The sequence below is a fragment of the Sceloporus occidentalis genome, unplaced genomic scaffold (assembly GCF_023333645.1).
Source record: "Sceloporus occidentalis isolate IW3139 unplaced genomic scaffold, rSceOcc1.0.p SCAF_7, whole genome shotgun sequence".
Taxonomy (NCBI): domain Eukaryota; kingdom Metazoa; phylum Chordata; class Lepidosauria; order Squamata; family Phrynosomatidae; genus Sceloporus; species Sceloporus occidentalis.
In genome coordinates this window covers 77,210,806-77,230,636 of record NW_028316987.1, presented here as the reverse complement: position 1 = coordinate 77,230,636, position 19,831 = coordinate 77,210,806, and the positions used below count along the sequence as shown (strand labels likewise).

The 19,831-nt window shown below is 39.0% G+C and overlaps 1 protein-coding gene across 4 annotated transcripts in view; it reads left to right on the top strand.

The window, feature by feature from the left end:
- The window catches only part of LOC149309995 (outer dynein arm-docking complex subunit 2-like), a 114,566-nt gene that overhangs the window by 16,992 nt on the left and 77,743 nt on the right, over nt 1-19,831 (top strand). For all 4 annotated transcript variants that reach the window (XM_089533434.1, XM_089533435.1, XM_089533436.1 and 1 more), the window contains exons 8-10: nt 10,674-10,888; nt 11,960-12,064; nt 15,938-16,082. In XM_089533434.1, the coding sequence (XP_089389560.1) occupies nt 10,674-10,888; nt 11,960-12,064; nt 15,938-16,082 (465 nt within the window). The remainder of the gene's footprint in view (nt 1-10,673; nt 10,889-11,959; nt 12,065-15,937; nt 16,083-19,831) is intronic.

Genomic DNA, 19,831 nt, shown 5'->3' with positions numbered 1-19,831 from the left:
CCTGTCCCACTCTCCACCAGCCACTGAATAGCCATGGTGGTGCTATTATTATTATTATTATTATTATTATTATTATTATTAACCTTTATTTATAAAGCACTGTAAATTTACACAACAAAATTGTGTAAATTGCACAAAATTTTTGCAACTATTGCAAAACTATTGCAACAAAATGATGAACCCTGGGGAAACTGGTTATTGCAGAGGTAAAAACAGAATACCAACCTCTGCAGTGACCAAAAAACAAACCAACCATATGTAGCAGTTTGTTGGACTTACGCTGAGACAGGTTGGCAGTATTAAAATGCTTTAATATGCATCCTCATTTCTTCGGGGAATTGTAAGTTGTAGGTCTGTGAGAATTTGGTGATCTATTATTACCAAATAACAATAGATTCCTAGGGTGCTTTTAAACTGGTATAAAATCAGTGTATGTTTCTACCATCTTGTAGCTGTAATAGCCCTTAAGCATTCTTATGTTTTGTTTTCATGAAACTCAAACCACTGGTGAGAAAACAGAGTAGCTGATGCTTCTGTTGGGTCTGCTATAAATGCCTGTTAAACTTTTTTTTAAAAAAAGTTTTACAATGGGAAAGAGCTGGAGTGTTTTTTGTTGTTGTTACTGAAGCCTAGCATATTAAGTTGCTTGAAAATTATATGTGGTGGAGACCAGAACACTTGAGAGTCAATCCAATATGTGAGGTCTGGAATAACTTGGTTTTATAATGTATGGTAAGGAAACCATGTCCAAACAGTTTGTACATTTCATGCTCTTTAAAGAGGAACAGGAAGCAACCTTCTAGTGTCTTAAAGAATCTCATCTTTTAAGCTGTATGTTGCAAATGCTCTTCATCTGAAAATTTCCATGCTCTGGATAATATCTGTTAACTTCCTGAGCATTTGAAGGACTGTAGTGACTGTGATTTTAAAAACAACTGTTTGTCCAGTTTATACATTCATCAGACTAATTTGCTCTCATCCAAGTATGTTTGCGTATTATTTGCTTGGTAAATTCACATTGCTTTCTCTACATCATGCCACAGATATGTAGGAATACAGTGTAGGGAGGCAGGATGCAGCCCATTTCATCGGTAGGCCCATTGGAATCATCACTGTTAGGTGTGATCAGAGATAGCTGAAGGGATTCTTCAACTTCATCTACCCTGGACCTTCCTTGAGTAGGGATGGCGGAAGTGTCAACTGAGTCATGTAGCAATACTTCTCAAGGGCACATGGCTTGGTCACTGTTTTACTTGCCCTGCATCTTACCTGGTAGGGGAAGACATGGGACATGTGAAGCCAGATTCCTGGCCAAGGTGCTGTGTTTTGTTCAGGACTCTCAATGGAATACAGAGCTTCTCCCTGTATTCATTTTTTTCTTTTTCATCCTGTCTGTTTTTAATGTCAGCAATTGTTCAGAAGTAAATGAAGATACATTGTGTGAAATCCTATGAGCTTTCCAGACTCAGCCATAAATATTAACAAGAGTTTTTCCTTTCAAGCACACCCAGAGATCAGGTAGTGCTGATAAAGACAATGTGGTGGTGAACCCTTGCCATTATTAAGCTCGCTTTAAGTCATTCCATTTAGCTTTAAACGTCAGCACTACACTTTCAGAAAATGGTGTAGATGGATGTCTGTTGGAGTAGTTGTGTGGTTAGAAGAAAATTGGATAAGCTATTCAGTTTCTTATAATCTCTTTGCTTACAATGTGATTATTAATATTTTTCTGCATTTATCAGATGACTAATGGTTATATGTTTACAAGCCAGTTCATAATCAAAAAGTAGAATTTCAAATGTACAATTCAAATAGAAATCCACTACTCCTTTGTTACAAGGAGTTATTTTGAAAGAAGATCACCATACCCCATTTCTTAAACCCCAATTATAAGCTGTCAGTCAAGTGTGCTGTTTTTGCAGCTTCTAGAAGTAATAACCATTTTCAGCTTTTCACCTTGGTATTATAAACAAACTCCAAGGGGAGAGCAGCTATTTTCAAGGACTATAGTATTCATTTCTTCAGTCTGCCTTCCAAAAAGTCAAAGGCTTATGGTGAAGCTTGTGTAAAGTCTCCCACAAGAGTCCATTCAGATCTATAACAGCTCTCATGCTTTTTCTTGCACAAGGGTTCAAGCAAGCTCCTTTTTTAATGAATGACCTAGACTTTGTGTGTTGACTCTGGATCCTGCTTACCTGACTTGGATATTGATGAACTCTCTTGCCAGACACGAAGCTTGTGAATGAACTCTGTTTGAGACTTAAGGCTTGTGTATATTAAAGTAAAGTAAGTGCTAAACTGTAAGCTGCTGTATTACTTTGCTTGCTCATTAGTATCAGCTGTGTAGCAACCAGCCTTTGGCTGGTTGTTTGGACTGTGTTTGGGACACTACCCTCTCCTGGCAGACCAAGCAAAATACAGACAGACAAGAGCAAAAATATTGTCCAGTCATTCAAAAGATTTCCTTTATTTGCTGCTTTAAAAAAGCAGGCAAAAGGAGTGCGGTGCACAAAGGCCCAACAGACCACCCTTTGCACTAAATTTCCTAACACCTCCCTGTCTTTCACAGTGCTTTACTTTCAATGCTTTGGGTGCCTCCTGTCTCCTCATCTCTGCCACAGGTGCAAAATGAAACAGACACAGGGAAGCAAATGTGTGAGACTGCATGGACAGCTGATTCAAAATCACCCATGATACTTGTGCTCTTTTCTTCAGTGATTTCTTCTCTTACCCATCCCATTTGATCTTTTATGTTATGGATTATGTAGAGAATGTGTGTTTGCAAAGAGAAATGAGATGAAATATTCAAGAGGGAAGGAAGGAGGCTACACTTTGGAATGATGACTCTTCTCCCACCTCCCGCCCCCCCACCCACCCCTGTTCACTTAAGAAGCAAGTTCCAGGCACACATTTGAGAAAGAAAGTGTCCCTGCTATGGTGATACAAGTTGAGAAAGGGGAATCCCATTCCACCTCCAAATGAAGTGCTGTAGGGATTTTGGAGGGGGTGAAACTTAACTTACAGCCTCAGTTTTTAAAAGGAGAATGCAACATATCCTTCTCTTGGATATGCAGGACAAGAAGGCAGGGAAGCTGTCACACACACCCTTCCAATTTCACAAGACAGGAGAGATTATCACAACCACTTCCCCTAACTCCTTAGAGAAAGAAACTCCACTTCTCCACCTCATCCTGTCTAACTGATGAGAAGCATTCAACTCAGCCTGTGTTCTCTCAGATATCACCCCACCCCCTCAGTAACATCCCCTCCCATTTCCCCTATGTGTTTAGGGAATTTCCTTCCGGATTGTATTCGGGCAATGCTACTTTTCCTATAGTACTTTCCTGGAAGTAAGAGCCATTTAATTTAGTTGAACTTTTAGCTCTCCAGAAGATTGGAATATACAATGATGTAGAAATAGTGGTGGAAATTTTCTTTACTTTTTGTGGAGAACTACAGCTTTAGAAGAAATTCGCTGAGCATGAGAGTCTTTCTCTGTAGGGGGGGGGGATAATACAGTATTGCAACCTTTTGCATCTGGAAAGGCTAGTGACATGCAGAATGCTCTCCCCCCAAATTATATCTGTTTGTATCATTTGTCTTGTGGAGTAGATTAGGCTGAGGAGCTGTGATTGTGTTATGGTGACAGAAAGGAGTTTATGGGGAAGCTAAGGTGTGCCCTTAGTCTGTTATATGCATTGGACAGTGGGCATCTGGTGGAGGGATGAGAAAAGAAAGCAGTGATCCTTCCTCTAAGAGAAAGTTGTAGGGTTTTTGGCTGAGTCTGGCAAAGATTTATTAATTTTTGGCTTCCAAAATGCATACCAGTGTAATAGTGTTAGGACAAATAATGGGCACACAAAGGTGAGCAAACATTTGAGATCTCCAGAGGGTTTATTTCAGACAAGATGCAAAGTAAGATGAGGAAAGAGAGCGGTGTAATTTCTGGAAGGGTAATTTTTAAAAAATATTCTTTATTAGTTTTAAAAAGACAACAGTGTAAAAACATAACAAATAAACAATACAGACGTATATATCCCATATCCTATGTTTGAGCATTAACAACAAAAGAAAAGAAAATTTTTACAAAGGCATACAATATTATCTTCTCTTTCTTCCTAATAGGATTGTCACCTTATAACTATTACATTTTGATCACCTTCAAATATAATTCTATAAAAAATGTAAAATTCTGCAACATATGTCTAGATCATAAATGTACTTCCGATACTTTGAAGTACTTGATTTTTCTACCTTGCATGAGTATATCATCCTTGAATCAAGTGTGAATAAAAAGAAAAAAAAAACTGTATTTACAATTATTCTATAATAAATGTTTAGTCCAGACCCATCGTGAAGTCTTTACCCCATTTTACTGCAAAATATTTTATCAAGAGACTCCATTGTTCTTTAAATTTTGTCATAGATTTTTTTTTAAATTAAGAAAGTTAATTTATCTCTTTCAATGACCTCATATAATTCCATTAACCATTCGTATGGACTCAGTATAATTTTCTGTTTCCATTTCCTTGCATAAACCATTCTTGTTGTCGTGATCATATAAAACAACAATTTACCATATTTATATTCCAATTATTCATCCAGGATTATGTTCAACAAATACGTTTTTGGGTCTGTATCAAATATTTCCTGTAGTATAATTTGCATTAGATTATGTATTTTATTCTAGTATTTTTTTGCCACTAGACATTCCCACTACATATGAAATATGGTACCGGTCTTTCTACCGCATTTCCAGCATGTCTTTTTAATTCTTTTACACATTTTTGATTTAGTTTATATGGAGTATAGTACCATCTTAGATATGATTTGTAGTAATTTTCTTTATAATTGACATCCAGAGTGTATTTTAGCCTTTTTACCCATGTTTTCTCCCACTGATCCAGGGGTATATTTTGCCCAATATCCTGTGCTCATTTGATCATTTGTGTTTTGATTTGTTCACTTTCGAGTTCAATTTTTAATAATACTTTATAGAATTTACTAATTTTGCCACCCTCATTCGATGTGATGACTTTTTCTAACTCAGCTTCTACGCTTCCAATTTTTGGAGTTTTAAGATCTGTTACAAACCTCTCTCTAATTTGTCTGTACATAAACCATGTGCAATTACACCCTTCGTCTATTAGTTGTTCCTGGGATTTGATTTTCATTTCTTTAGATTTATTATCTAATAAATCTTCATAGGTTAGCCATTTGTCTTTATATAATGGAACCCTTTTATATAAAGCTTCATTTGGGGACGCCCACCTTGGGATGACCGGACAACATCTGGATTTAGTCTTTAGCCATATTCTCAAAAGTGCATGCCTAATATAATGGTTATTAAACTCTTTGTTCACTTTATGTTTACTATAGAATAAATATCCGTGCCATCCAAAACGCAATTCCGGTTCTGGAAGGGTAAATTTTGAGTAAATGTGTTTTCGTTTTTGGAATCACCAAGGTGTTCTAGCACAAGACAGGCTTTTGGGACTAGCTGTTCTTTTATTAAAGAATAAGCTGAATATTCCAAAAAGTATTGCTACACTTGCTCATCTCAAAATTAGAAGGAATTTTTCAGCAGTAATAGAAGACACGTAATTAGATATTAGTATGTTCAAACTAAATTGGGACACCTCCTGTCCGGGAAAGCAGCCAAAGGGCTGATAAGGCAGCTAGTTCTCACACAAACAAACCCCCTCCCAGCACAGCAAAGTCAGTGTAAGCTACACAGTCCTGGAGATTCACAGTAGTTCTACCAAAAGGGATTACCAAGAGAATTGTCAGACGGTCCGAGGTTCAGGGCAACAGATAGGCAGGTCGATAAAGCAGTCCAAGGTCAAGGTTTCCGGGTAGTCAAGACAAGAAGCCAAAGGAGCCAGAGACAGAGTCTTTCCTCTAAAAGAGTCAGATATCCACTGGCAAAGAACCACACATGCTCCAGGTGCTTAAGAAGGCAAGGAGCCAGCCTTCAGCTGTGTCTGATTACGAAGACGCTTCTGATAAAGCCTCCGAGATCTTCGAAGGCCCTCTCTTTCTACTCGACGCTCATTGAAGGTAGGCACACTGCCCAGATCCTCCTCCATGTCCACAGCCTCGGCACCAGGCAAACTTGACTGCTGAATCTCTGGAGGGGCCATAGACTCTACTCCAGCAGAACTAGGGCCAGCCTCTGGCTCCTCCATTACAGGTTCAAGCCCCAGGGGCTCTGGCTCCTCCATTACAGGTTCAGGTCCCAGGGGCTCTAGCTCATCCTCTGAGTCCTCCAAGCTGTCCTCCAGGCTGGGCATGACACCTCCCCAGTTTAGTTTTTATCAGCCCCTCTCAAAAAAGCTATGGCTGCCATTGGACCTGGATGGAATCAGATACTGTTATATTTGATGGAGTAATATCATATGAAACATAATTCAGAAATCACTTGAGTATTTTCAAAATAATCTTACTTGTCAAGTTCCTTTAGGAACAAAAGTTATGAGTTCATATTAGTCTCTATAGTTAAACATGTAAGCATTTTGCAACGTTTTGCAATCAAGAGGAAAAGAGAGATTATGAGGTATGGTTATCAATATTAGTGCTATATGATTTAAAGATAAATGAGCAAGCAATAAGAAGACTTCTAGATGATTCCCTTGTTTAAAGGGGGAATTTGACTGATACAAAATACCAGAATACTTAGATTTACCATGAACCAAGTATCAAGGTTAATATTTTTCAGTCATTGCTTCCCACTTGCTCTTTTCTCTAGAAATGCAATCCTTTGTTTATTCATTCATTTTTAAAGAAGCGAAAAGCATTTCAACCTTGATTGCGCTGGATTTGTTTATTGAGACTTGATTGAGCAGGCAGTGTGCTATTGAGATTGTGAAATGATCCAGTGTTAACAACAACAATATTCTTTTATTTCCTACTTACTTCTCCTCAAGGCTTGAGGTGGGGTACAACATAGATTAAAATACAATATATAATTAAATACATGGAATCATTTAAAGACATAAGTTAAAACACATAAACATAGGATTAGGATGACTATTACACATTAAAATAAGCCAGACATAAAATTGAAAACATATCAATTTAAAAATTCATAGTTTAAAATCGACTGGGTGTTGTCAATTAAATACCACCTGTTTGAATACTCAGCACATTGTGTTTTTTCCTGACAAGTGTGGTGTATGTTTAGTGGCTATCCCCAATGACTATCCTAATTCTCTTTTGCACGTGCCAATGGCTTTGCATGAAACAATGGAATAGCACTGTTTTAATATAAACATGGAAAAAATAATAATGGGGGGGAATTCAGTAATAAAGGCTTCCACACACTTCTTTTATTTTTATTGACAGAACTATTTATTGATCCTTTTAAATTTGTTTGATTGAATTTCTCAATATCTCATAAAAGAAAATTTCAAAAAAGAAAAAGATAAAAAGAATAGAGATGGCTGTAGCATGAATATCTGGGTGAAGAACTGTAATAAGACCAGACTTGGTGGTCTCCAGACATTTTGAGAGAGGGTTCATTTGTCAGATAAGAACACTTTCTGGGAAGATGGAGTAACACAGTCCAGTAGCTCATTGTTAGGAAATGTTTAAGCATCTTTTGACATAGTGATATCATGAGTACGAAAAAGGAAAGGAAACATAATGCAATAAATAAAATACAGTGAATTATTTACTATACTTTGGGAGGAGGAAATGAGGCATATATATGTATAAAACAAAAATATTTCATAGATTTTCCAAACAAAAGTAACTACTGTTAACTTCTCAGTGCTAGGAAATATAGTTCCTTCTGTTAATATCTGAAAACTCCCTAGAGACAGCAAGCACATAAAAACTTTTTGGCAGTTGCTAGATATAGGTTCTAGGACTGTATCTACCCCCTTGCTATCTCTACTGTCAACCTAACTTGGAAGGAAATCCCTTCTGTTTTCCTTCTGTTCCCTCTCAAACCCAGTTCTTGGTTTGAACTACCGTATATACTATTCTATGTCACCTCATGTATAAATCGAGGGCAGGTTTTGGGGCCAAAATTATGGATTTTGCTATGACCTGTGGATAAGTTGAAGGTAAAACTTGGAGGCTCCTTCAGTGTGTGTATATGTGTGCTCAGCAAGTGTGACTCTAATTGAGGCTTTTTGCGTCAGTGTTTTGGCTTTCATTTTAGCCTTTACTCCCCAGACAGCGGTAGTGCAGGCGGGAGAGGGATTCTGTTTGTTTGTTTAACAGCAATGGATCATCCAGGACTCTCTGCTCAGCTCAAGAGAGAAAGAAACTGGACTCCATACCACATGGGAAATCTGAAAGAGCTGCTATCACATTACCATACTGACCTGTAAATAAGTCGACCTGGGATTTGTGGGGGGGGTCAGTTTTTTGGGCATAAATTTTTCAACTTACAAACAAGTATATACAGTTTATTCCAACACTGAACCCATGTTTCTATTAGAATATCTTAAGCCCAATGTTCAGGATTCACATCAGATCAGGGTGATGTTTAGGAATGGCATCAAGACATCACTGGGAGCTCTTTCACTGAGGGTTGTTGTAGCTACACACAGTATTTTGGGAAGAAGCCTAAAGCTGAAGGCAGAACAAGGAAGTAATATTGGAAAAGTAGGCATTTTTGCTTGATTGGTAATAGAATGGCAAAACCCTTTTGAACCAGACTATAATTAATCAAATTGATGAATGGGTTTTAAAAATTATATCCTTAATCATTCCTTTCAGGGCAACTTACAGATAATTAAACAGCACAGTAAAATCAGAAAACAATGCAGCTACAGACCACAACATATTGAGACAAAACAACATTGAAACCACAGAAAGAAACTAGACTCTGCTAGCATTAAAAATGTCTAGGAAATTTTTTTATCTATCAAAAATATTTTTAAGTGCATACCAAGGCAATGTAAGAAAGTATGACCAAAATGTCATACAAGAAGCAGTTAACTTGTTTCCTATTAACATCTGTGGTTATCATGTTCAGAAGAAGCCAAGAACTTAACCTACTCTCAAAATATACTATATTTTCTGGCGTATAAGACTACTTTTTAATCCAGGAAAATCTTCTCAAAAGTCAGGGGTCGTCCGAGCCAGACTGGAGAATCTGTGGACTTTGTATACAATCCAGTCCAAGCAGGCTTTGTATACAACAAGTTTTCCTCCTAGGTACCTGCATGTCATAAGCATTTGAATTAAAATTATCATATTGAAATCAAATCTTATGTCTTTTTAATTTTTATTTGGTGTGCGTTGGAAGAGAGGTAGTCTTATATGGCGAGTGTATCCCAAACTATATTTTAACTGGAAAAGTTGGGAGTCGTCTTATACGCCCAGTCGTCTTATACGCCGGAAAATACGGTAGTTTAAAATGTAGTTTTGTCAGCAGTGGATCCACTGTCAAATTTTTCACTGCCTGTTGAGACAACATTGCACCATAGATTATTTTGTTCTTAAATGCTTGTTGGCAATACAGTCCTAATGTAAAGGATGTGCTGAAGAACAAGAATTGGTCTTCTGCTAACAGACTTTCCCTCTGCTAGAAGAATGCTATTCTGCTAGCTCATCTCTGCTATGCTGGCAGAAAAGCCAGAAACCGGTGAGATAAGGGAGGAATCAAATTATGTCAAGTCCTGTTCTCTAACCTAATGACCCACTCCCTTTGCTGGCATATAGTTAGACCAGGGCAAGGGTGATCCTAAACAATTGTATTTATTCATTCATCCATTCATCCATTCATTTATTCATTTCAAGGTTTTATATCCTGCCTTTCTCCCACAATGGGATTCAAATGCCACTAAACTGAAGGGGATTTGGATTCAGCACAGCTTCACCTGGCCTAGTGCAGGCTCATCTGACCCTTGGCTTTGATCACCACTTGGGCTTCTTCGCTAAGATTTTAATTTTTAAAAAAATAGTTCAGTAGGGTTTCCTTCTAAACTATGCATTTTGAGTCTGTAAGTAGTCCTTGGGCTATTTGAATCTAGTTCCCCCACAGGAAGGAACAGGACAGAGGCAAGTGGAGACAGAAACTCCAGGTGAATACTCCTGGTCTGCTGCATTGTTAGCTGCCTTGATTCCAATTTGGGAGAACAGCAGCATATAAGTAAAACAAATAAATTAAAATAAATAAATACAATAAATTCTTCAGATTTAAAATTAATTTTGAGCATATTGCTTTGAATGTATGCCTTTCATTTTATCAACATGAGCTGCTTTGACAAGTTTTGTTAAAAAGTTGATGCTGAGTGCAAACAGGTCAGAGATGGAGAATGTGTGGGTCTCCAGTTTTAGCTTTTGTAATCCAAAAATATCCAGAGAACCATGAGTTACTGGTTCCTAACTTAGATAAATAAATATTATGTCACACTGTTATCTTAAATTCTTAGTAGCTAGTGTTATATCCAGCTTGATATTTTCAGCGGCAATCTTAGTTAATAACTTTGTGTCTTAGAAAAAAAAATGTTTATAATTTAACCAAAATTTAACCACTTGCTGATTAATATGGAGTTGTCATTTTTTTCTAAGCTAGAGGAATGTTGGATATTTTTGTATGCCAACAAAAGAAGTTTAAAACCAATCTGTCTAGATTTCCTCTAGCTTACTAATTTCTCAGCATGTTTTATTCATGTGGAAGTGTAATTTTTCCAAACATTTTCATCTCTTATTAGAAATACACTTTTTTTGATGAACCAAAGTATGAAAAACATTATCGACATATGGAAGTGGTTGAGACAGAAGAATATAGCCAAGCCCAAAAGTTTTACGACTATGGAGAAAAGAATGTGATTGAGAAGCCTAAGAGTCCTCTTGTAAAAAGTAAGCCTACTGACAGCAAGAAATTAGAACCATCTCTTAAGTGGAAGACTACACCTGGACCCCGAGAGTATGTAATTCTTTTGGGTTTTTGACAGATAATGCTAATTAACTTTAACAGTTTAAGAAGTAGTTGTTATTTTTCTACTTTAAAAAATGCAATTTATTAGTCCCAATTAGAGTACACCCACTGAATAAATGACAATAACAGCAGCAGCAGCTTTCCACACAAAGTGTGATTTGCCTACTGATCCTGAAATATATATTTGAATACTACTGTCTTCAGTTTGTGAGAGCCAATGTGGTGTAGTAGTTTGAGCATTGGAATACAACTCTGGAGACCAGGGTTGGAATCTCTACTCAGTCATGGAAACTTGGGGAAGTCACACTCTCTCAGCCTTAGAGAAAGGCAAAGGCAAACTCTGTGAACAAATCTTGCCAAGAAAACCCTGGATACGTTTGCCTTAGAGTTGTCATAAGTTGGAAATAGCTTGAAGCAACACAAAAACAACAATAATTAATGGGAAAGGATAACAAACTTTAATATATAAAGTATATACATTATTAAAATTCCAAAGCTAACATCCTTTTATGCTCATTTGTTATGACATCTGTAGTAGCCTTTTATGTCCTTAGAAATAAGCGCTGGGATTTAGTATGTGACTGCAAGAAATACTGTAGAACTTAACAGTTTCTCAACATCTGTATTCAGTAAGAGGTTGCTATGGCCTTACTATGTGTGGGAGCCAACACAGTGCCTATTGCACATCAGAAATTCCTGATATGCATAGGGACACCAGCTAGGGAATGCTGATGCACATCAGTAGGGTCCAGTGTACTTTGGGACACTGATTAGGGAATGGTGATGCACACTGGCACATTGGACACTCCTGCTGATGCCCTGATACGTGTCTTCACAATTCATGAGGGTTCAGTAGTACCTTCACTGCATAGCAAAATATATGTAAAGATCTGCAACATTGACCATGATATAAATGGCAGCCAATTTTTTTTTCCAGTCTGATGTGACATTAATCAGTTTAAAATACTTCAGTGATAAGATTAAGTCTTAACGGGTAAGTGTATGCATGCAAGTGTATGTAACAATAAATGTCAAACAACAAAAACCAAATCTTTCCAGAGACAAAGGAGCAAAGACAGAAAGCAGAGATGAAAAGGAAAGAAAACCTGGCCCTCCCGAAGGCAAGAAAAAATCCACTACAACATCTAGTGGCTCAGTTAAAGGGTACGTAATTATTTGACCCTTCCCCAAAATGCAGATGTACCGTCTTTCAGTGCAAACAGTATTTTAACTATAAATGCTTTCCAAATGGTAGAGACATTTCATATGAGGACAGTTAATTTAATTATATAGTCTAAGCAGCCTCTCACGACAGTGTACTCCATGCATAATTTTACTACAGCTCTCTCCACTTGCCAATATGTCCATTGGCCATGTTGACTGGAGGATGGGAGTTGCAGTCCAGTGCATCTAGAAGGGCATGATGAGGTTGGAGAAGCTTGTTTGAATACTGTTATTCTCAGCTGAGAATTTTACTCAGTAGGTTTTGGAATGGAAAGTTCCCCAGTTATTCCCACTCCTGTGCATGACAGAAGAGGGAACTCCCAAACTGAAAATACTGTATAAACCTGTTGGTTCTGGCAGCATTGTCTTATGCTTGCATCTGCTACCATTTTTCCAATCATAGTCTGAAAGAAGATGATTGCTGGCATATTGTACCAGTAACTTGGCCTTTAATAGACATTTCCTTAACTCTCGTTTCTTAAGCAAGGTACAGGGATAGATCTCATATTTGGAAAGCTTTGCTCTTGAAATTAAAAAAAATCTCTTTCAGGAGAGTTCCTTTTATTTTTATTTTTGGCTCTCTCTCTCCCCACTTTTTAAATTTTGCACAGCTAAGTTGATATTAGAATCGGAAATGCAATCAAATCATTCATTCTAAGAGTTTTTATGGTTACATTCTTTCTCTGATTGTACTGACTTCGTAAACATTTGAGTCTCAACGACTGATTTTAAAATGTAGTGGTGGGTTTCCCCCAAAAAAATCTGCCACATGTGGAAAGACATCAGTAGATTATGTAAACTAGATAGCATTTGGTACTTACAGAACCTAGCTAACTTGAATATAAAATGGATATAAACTAATACATATTCAAGGAGAAATTTGTATTAGATTTTCAGTGCTAGTTTTATTAAAGCATTAGCCTAGTCACTAGGCAAAAGTAGGTATGTTATCAAAGAAATTTGAACATCGTCTCATGGTTTTTGTTTTCACTTGAATATTACTACTCTTGGCTTTGGATTTACTTGAAAATTGTTCTCTCCCATGCACACTGTTTTTCCACACATGAGGGAAATATACTTTTATCTTTTGCCATCCTGAAAGAAAATCTGCTTAGATGGAGAAATCTGCTTTGTCTGTGAAAAACAGGTAAACCACCCCTGCCCTCCAAGTTCCAGTGAAAGTTGGAACCTCCTGTAGGTATAGTACCATAAAAATTAAAACCTAGACAGCATGGAGACTCCTGTCTCCGTTCCTTATGTGTATGAGTTGAAATCACAATTCACTCTTTCTCAGACTTAGCTTAACATGTGGAAATTGAAAATAATAATTATGACCTATCATATAGGGTTGTTGTAAGCATTGAAGAGGTAATGATGTGGAGTGCTTCAGTCATCCTGAAGAACTTTATGCAAGCCTATGCCAAATAAAACTTGTTAGTTTTCAGATAATGTTTTGATTTTGTGGCATTAACTATGGTGGCTATGCATCCCAGAGGTTGACATAGAACAATGCCTCCAATAATAAAATATAATACAATACAATATAATAATAATATAATAATAACTTATTTATTTATAGCCTGCCCAATCATGAGGAATCTGGGCAGGTTACAATAGTAAAAATACATGGAATACAATAAAATCCAAATTTAGTCCCTTCCCAACTCCCCTCCCAATACTAAAATTACAATTAAACTATCACAATTTAAAAACAGTTAAATACAATAACTTAAAAAAGGGAAAATAATAGGTAGGCAGCCGACGTAGATCATAGTATGTGGGGAGAGGAATCAAGTTAGGAAGGCCTGCCATAGGAGATCCGTCTTAAGAGCCATCTTAAAGGCTGCGAGAATGGAAATGTGACTGAGCTCCTCCAGCAGGTCATTCCATAGCTTTGGAGCAGCAGTAGAGAAGGCCCGCTGATAAACTAATAAAGCCTGATGCTTTCTGTCACTTTGGTGTTTAGGCTGAAGTTTTCCAACAGCTATGTTACCTTAAAACTCAAGAGTTTATAAAAGAAATCAAAAACTATGCAGATGGATGTCAGCATAAGGCTTCTGTATAACCATGTTGAAATGAAGTTGCACACCAGCATTGCCTGATTCATTGTGTGTGTTTTTCTTTGCATTTATACACCTAATCAGATGTGTAAACCCCAATTAACTTCAACATGCAAGTGCGAACTGAGGCTGCACTTTGCAGTTACAGTATATTGCCTGGTGTTCTAAATATGTTGGTGTCTCCTTCCCCAGCATCCATGACTTGGGGGTTCTGGTTCACCTTGAAATATCTACCCTTTATTTGTGTACACATAGATAGGCTGTCTCCTGCCAAATGATTTTTTTCTGTATGTATGGATGCTGCCAGAGCCTACTTAGTCTTACAAGCTTTAGGGCAATCCCACTTTTGTACTGAGGTACTGTATTTTCTGGTGTATAAGACTACTTTTTAACCCAAGAAAATCTTCTCAAAAGTCAGGGGTCGTCTTATACATCATCTTATAGGCTGGGAAACTTCCAAGCCGGACTGGAGAATCTGCGGTTGCCGCATATGATGGGGGGAGCTAAAAAACGGCTGTGACCACACCCCCACCGTATGCGGTGACTGTATGAAAGCAGCAAGGGTGGCGCTGTACAAGTACGGTAGAAGAAAATCCACTCACCGGGATTCGTGGAAAGAAGTGACTTAATGCAGTCCCGATGACGAGGTGAGGGAGCGCCTCACCAGGAAGGTGTAAGTGAAGGGCAGAGCAAGCTGCAGGCGTCCGGGACGCCCAGGGTATGGAAAAAAGAGCCATCTTTGCGCTACCACTCTGATAGTCTTGGAGACAGGGAGGGCTGGACAGGCAGGGAGACCTGACCAATCCAAGCAAGCTTTGAATACAACAGGTTTTCCTGCATGTCATAAGCATCATCTCGGCCTCAGAGGGAGTCATCAGGCAGACCCAGCAACATCTTGGACTGCCTGAAGGAAGAGGCCCCTCCCTCCTCAACTGTCATCTCGGCCTCAGAGGGAGCCATCAGGCAGACCAGCAACATCTTGGACTGCCTGAAGGAAGAGGCCCCTCCCTCCTCAACTGTCATCTCGGCCTCAGAGGGAGCCATCAGGCAGACCAGCAACATCTTGGACTGTCTGAAGGATGAGACTTCTCCCTCCTTTAACTGTATTTTGTATTGTATTACGATTTTACTGTACACCGCTATGATCATCGCGGAATAGCGGTCTATAAATAAAACATATTATTATTATTATTATTTGAATTAAAATTACCATATTGAAATCAAATCTGATGTTTTGTAATAATAATAATAATAATAATAATAATAATAATAATTTGTTTTATTTATATACCACTATTCCAAAGATCATAGCGGTGAACAGCAAGTAAGCTAATTAGCAAGTAAGCTAATTTGCCCCCAACAGTCTGGGTACTCATTTTAGCGACCTCGGAAGGATGCAAGCCTGAGTCGAGCTTGGGCCCTTTTGCTGGTCTTGAACTCACAACCTTGTGGTTTTGAGTGAATGGCTGCAGTACAGGCATTTAACCACTGCGCCACCAGGGCACCTTTAATTTTTATTTGGTGTGTGTTGGAAGAGGGGTAGTCTTATATGACAAGTATATCCCAAAGTCTATATTTTAACTGGAAAAGTTGGGGGTCATCTTATACGCCCAGTCGTCTTATATGCCAGAAAATAGGGTAAATCAGGTTTTGCATGTGGCCCATTTTTATTTTATTTTTTATTTTTTGTACTTAAATTCACAGAAATTCATGATTTCTAGATGCAAGTAATTTATAGTTTATTTTCATTTAGGAAATCTTCCATAAAGCTTGAAGATGAAATTGAAAGTTCTTCAGAAAGCGAAGAAGATGAAGAACAACCTGAGCGCCATCAGGAAATTAATACAGATTTGCCTTCAGAATACTGGCAAATTCAAAAATTAGTGAAATATATAAAGGTAAATAACTTTTTACTTTTCTTTAGAAGACTGCATACCAGCCTTTTCCCTAATTAAATTATAGAATTTAATTTTCAGGTTTCTTTCTTCTCTTGCTTCTGAATTAACTTGCATTTTAAAATCTTTTTGAAAGTTAAACTTGCAGTGTCAGCTGGTGGCACCATGTCAGTGGAGTGATAAACTTGCTCCAGGCTTTAGTCCAAACCTTAAATGAGCTGTCCAACGTGCTGAAACATTTTGGGGGGTTAGGTTTCAGCATCTTGGATAGCTCTTTTAAAATTTTGCCAAGAAAGCATCACTGGCATCCTCTTGAGTTGTTATGAGATTGTCATTTGGAGTTACAATCACATAACTGCTAGGATTCATGTTTGTAATGGTTAATGACCAAACATGACCCCTTTTCAGACTGGCAGGACTCAAACGGAATAATTTCCAAGGCACTACAGATGAGGGCAGTGAAAATGATATTTGTAGTGCTATCCAGGTTATAGATATATTGAAAACAGGCAACTTGGAGAGACCCCTCTGGAGCCTGTTGCACCTGCTTCTTTGAATCCACCAGATGCAGATTTGGCCCCTCATCTCCTCAGTCAAACTCTCTGATCACTACACCACATTGGCTCCTTAATTTAACTTCATAAACTTCTAAATCAATAACCATGATTATCCTAGCAGTCACACTTTCAGTGCACTATTTTGTGGATCATATCCTTAGTCTGTTAACACTGAAATATGGTGCTTTGAAACTGGAATTTAAAATATACATAGAATTTGCAACATGTTGTTGGAAAGTTGACTGTTCTTCTTCAGGATTCTAACCAATCAGCCTGCTCTGCCATTTTCTAGGTTACTCCATTTGTAGAATATTCCATTTCTGGGATACTCCTTTTATCCTGTGAATATTGTTTCCTCCTCTAGCAGTCAGTAAGCATTCTGATGCTACTAATGTACTCAGTCCTTATACAACTTTTTTTTAGTTCCCATCACACTGGAAAAGATTTCTTCCCCACTAAAAGATTTTTATTATTATTATTATTTCTGCCACCTTGGGCCTACGGATAACTGCCTTTACATGTGTGAATGGCACCATTTTGGCTACTCAAGAATTTGTGCTCAGAGTTCATTATTAGCATAATGGTACACCTGCAGGGAAGGTTGTAAATCCTTGTCTGCCAAACAAGTGACATACTTTTACCATATATATTCGTCTATAAGTCTAAAAATTTATGCCCCAAAATTTGACCCCAAAATTCCTGGTTGACTTATTTATGGGTCAATATGGTAATGTGATAGTAGCTCTTCCAGATTTCTCCATGCAATGAGCAGTTTCTTTTTCTCATGAGCCAAGAAGATAGAGTCCTTGGTGACTGCTGTCCCTCTCCCACCTGTGCCTAGCTGTCTCGGGAGTGAAGGTGAAGGCTAAAACACTGAAGCCTCAGATTGATTACTGCTTCCCTCTTGCTGCTGGCATACATACACACATTGAAGGAGCCTTCAAGTTTTACATTCAACCTATTCACAGGTCATGTCAAAAATCCATAATTTTGGTTCCAAAACTTGACTTCGACATACATGAGATTGACTTATAGTCGAATATATATGATATCCCCATTGTAGGATAAAATGAATATTTCTTGGCAAAATTTTGGTTATATTTGAAAGCCCCTAAGGTCCACAGAGAAATATATCATGATCTGGTTTAGAATCATAGAATCATAGGCGCGTTACAGACCGCCATAAGGGACGTCCTCAGGACATCCTAGGTTTAAAAAGGGGCGTCACTTCTTGACGCCCCCAAGCCTAATACGTCCTGAGGATGTACAAGATGGCGACGGCCCATCTACATGGGGGCCACAGTGACGGCGTCACAAACGCACCGCCTCCAAACGAGGCGGCGCGGATGTGACGCCGTCGCGCCCTTTCATGGGTGCAGGAAGGAGCTCCTAAATGGAGCTCCTTCCTGGTCTTGCATCGCTGGCGCAGCCTTTAGATGGCTGCGCCCAGCGATGCAGAGGAGAAAGGGGCCAAGTGGCCCCTTTCTCCTCCTCCCCACCGCTGCAGGGTGTCCTTGGGGCTTGAAGCCCCAAGGACACCCCTTTCCAGGCCTCGGGGAAGCGGCCTTTTGCCGCTTCCCCACGGCCTGGAAAGTGGCGGATTGGGGTCTCAGCAGCTGCCGCTCTGGCCACTGAGGCCCCGAACTGGCGGGGAAAGGGGCGGGTGCACGCTGCCGCTTTTCGGCGGTCTGTAACGCGCCATAGAGTTGGAAGAGACTGCAAGGGCCATTCAGTCCAACCCCCTGCCGTGCAGGAAATTTAAATCAAAGCATCCCCAACAGATGGCCATCCAGCCTCTGTTTAAAGACCTCTAAGGAAGGAGACTCCACTACACTCCAAGGGAGTTTGTTCCACTGTCGAACAGCCCTTACTGTCAGGAAATTCCTCCTGACGTTGAGGTGGAATCTCTTTTCCTGTAGCTTGCATCCATTGCTCTGGGTCCTAGTCTCTGGAGCAGCAGAAAACAAGCTTGCTCCCTCCTCAATATGGCATCCGTTCAAATATTTAAACAGGGCTATCATATCACCTCTTAACCTTCTTTTCTCCAGGCTAAACATCCCCATCTCCCTAAGTCGTTCCTCATAGGACATGGTTTCCAGACCCTTCACCATTTTGGTCGCCCTCCTTTGGACACACTCCAGTTTCTCAACATCCTTTTAAAATTTTGGTGCCCAGAACTGGACACAATATTCCACGTGGGGCCTGACCAGAGCAGAATAGAGTGGTACTATTACTTCCCTTGATCTAGACACTATACTTCTGTTGATGCAGCCTAAAATCACATTGACCTTGTTAGCTGCCACATGGCACTGTTGACTCATGTTCAATTTGTGGTCTACTTGGACTCCCAAATCCCTTTCACATGTAGTCTCATTTAGCCAGGTGTCACCCGTCTTATATCTGTTCATTTCATTTTTCTGCCCTAAGTGCAGTACCTTACTTGGGGAGTAAGCTGCTTTGCCAAGTCACAGAGGAGAAAAAGCAGATGTCAGATGTGCTTACAACAGACTGCCTCCAAGCAGCAATTTCATGTTATACTTACCACATACTGCAAATTTGTCTGCTGTAACCATGGTGGAATAGCACCTGGAGATCTTGGAAGAGGCCTGTTCACAGCCAGTTTTGCCCTGGCTGGTAATCAGTAGGGTTGTGTTGAACTGTAGGGGCTGGTATTAGGGCAGATCTTCCTCATGCACAGATAAACAAGTAAATAAATAAAGCACTTCAGGAAATAAACCAAATACCCATGCTGCTCAATTATTATTTCTGATAGGGATTTCCAACTGTTGCACAACTTATTTTTGACTAGAAAATTAACAATTGGGATTTTCCTTTCCATCCCCATTTCTGCGCAATTGTGAATAATCTGGAGACTATCCTGGATGGTCCTTCATCAGCCACTCCACCCCTGGAAGTGATTGGAAGCCTGTTTCAGGGCCTCAGAAGACTCCCCTATTGCATTTTCTAGGGAAGCAATTGTTCATTTTCAGACAGATATTTTTCCTTACCAGTAGTTTTGGGGCTTCTAGGAGACCCCTGTGGGGCTTTGTGAGCTGCACAATTCCAGCTCCTGTTTTATAGGATGAGTGAAAAATAGGTTTTCACACAGTTTGGAATAACATATTAACCAGACTGGGAGCAGTCTGGAGCTCTAATCTCAAGCCCTGAAGATGCAAACAAGTGTGGCTTGAGTTG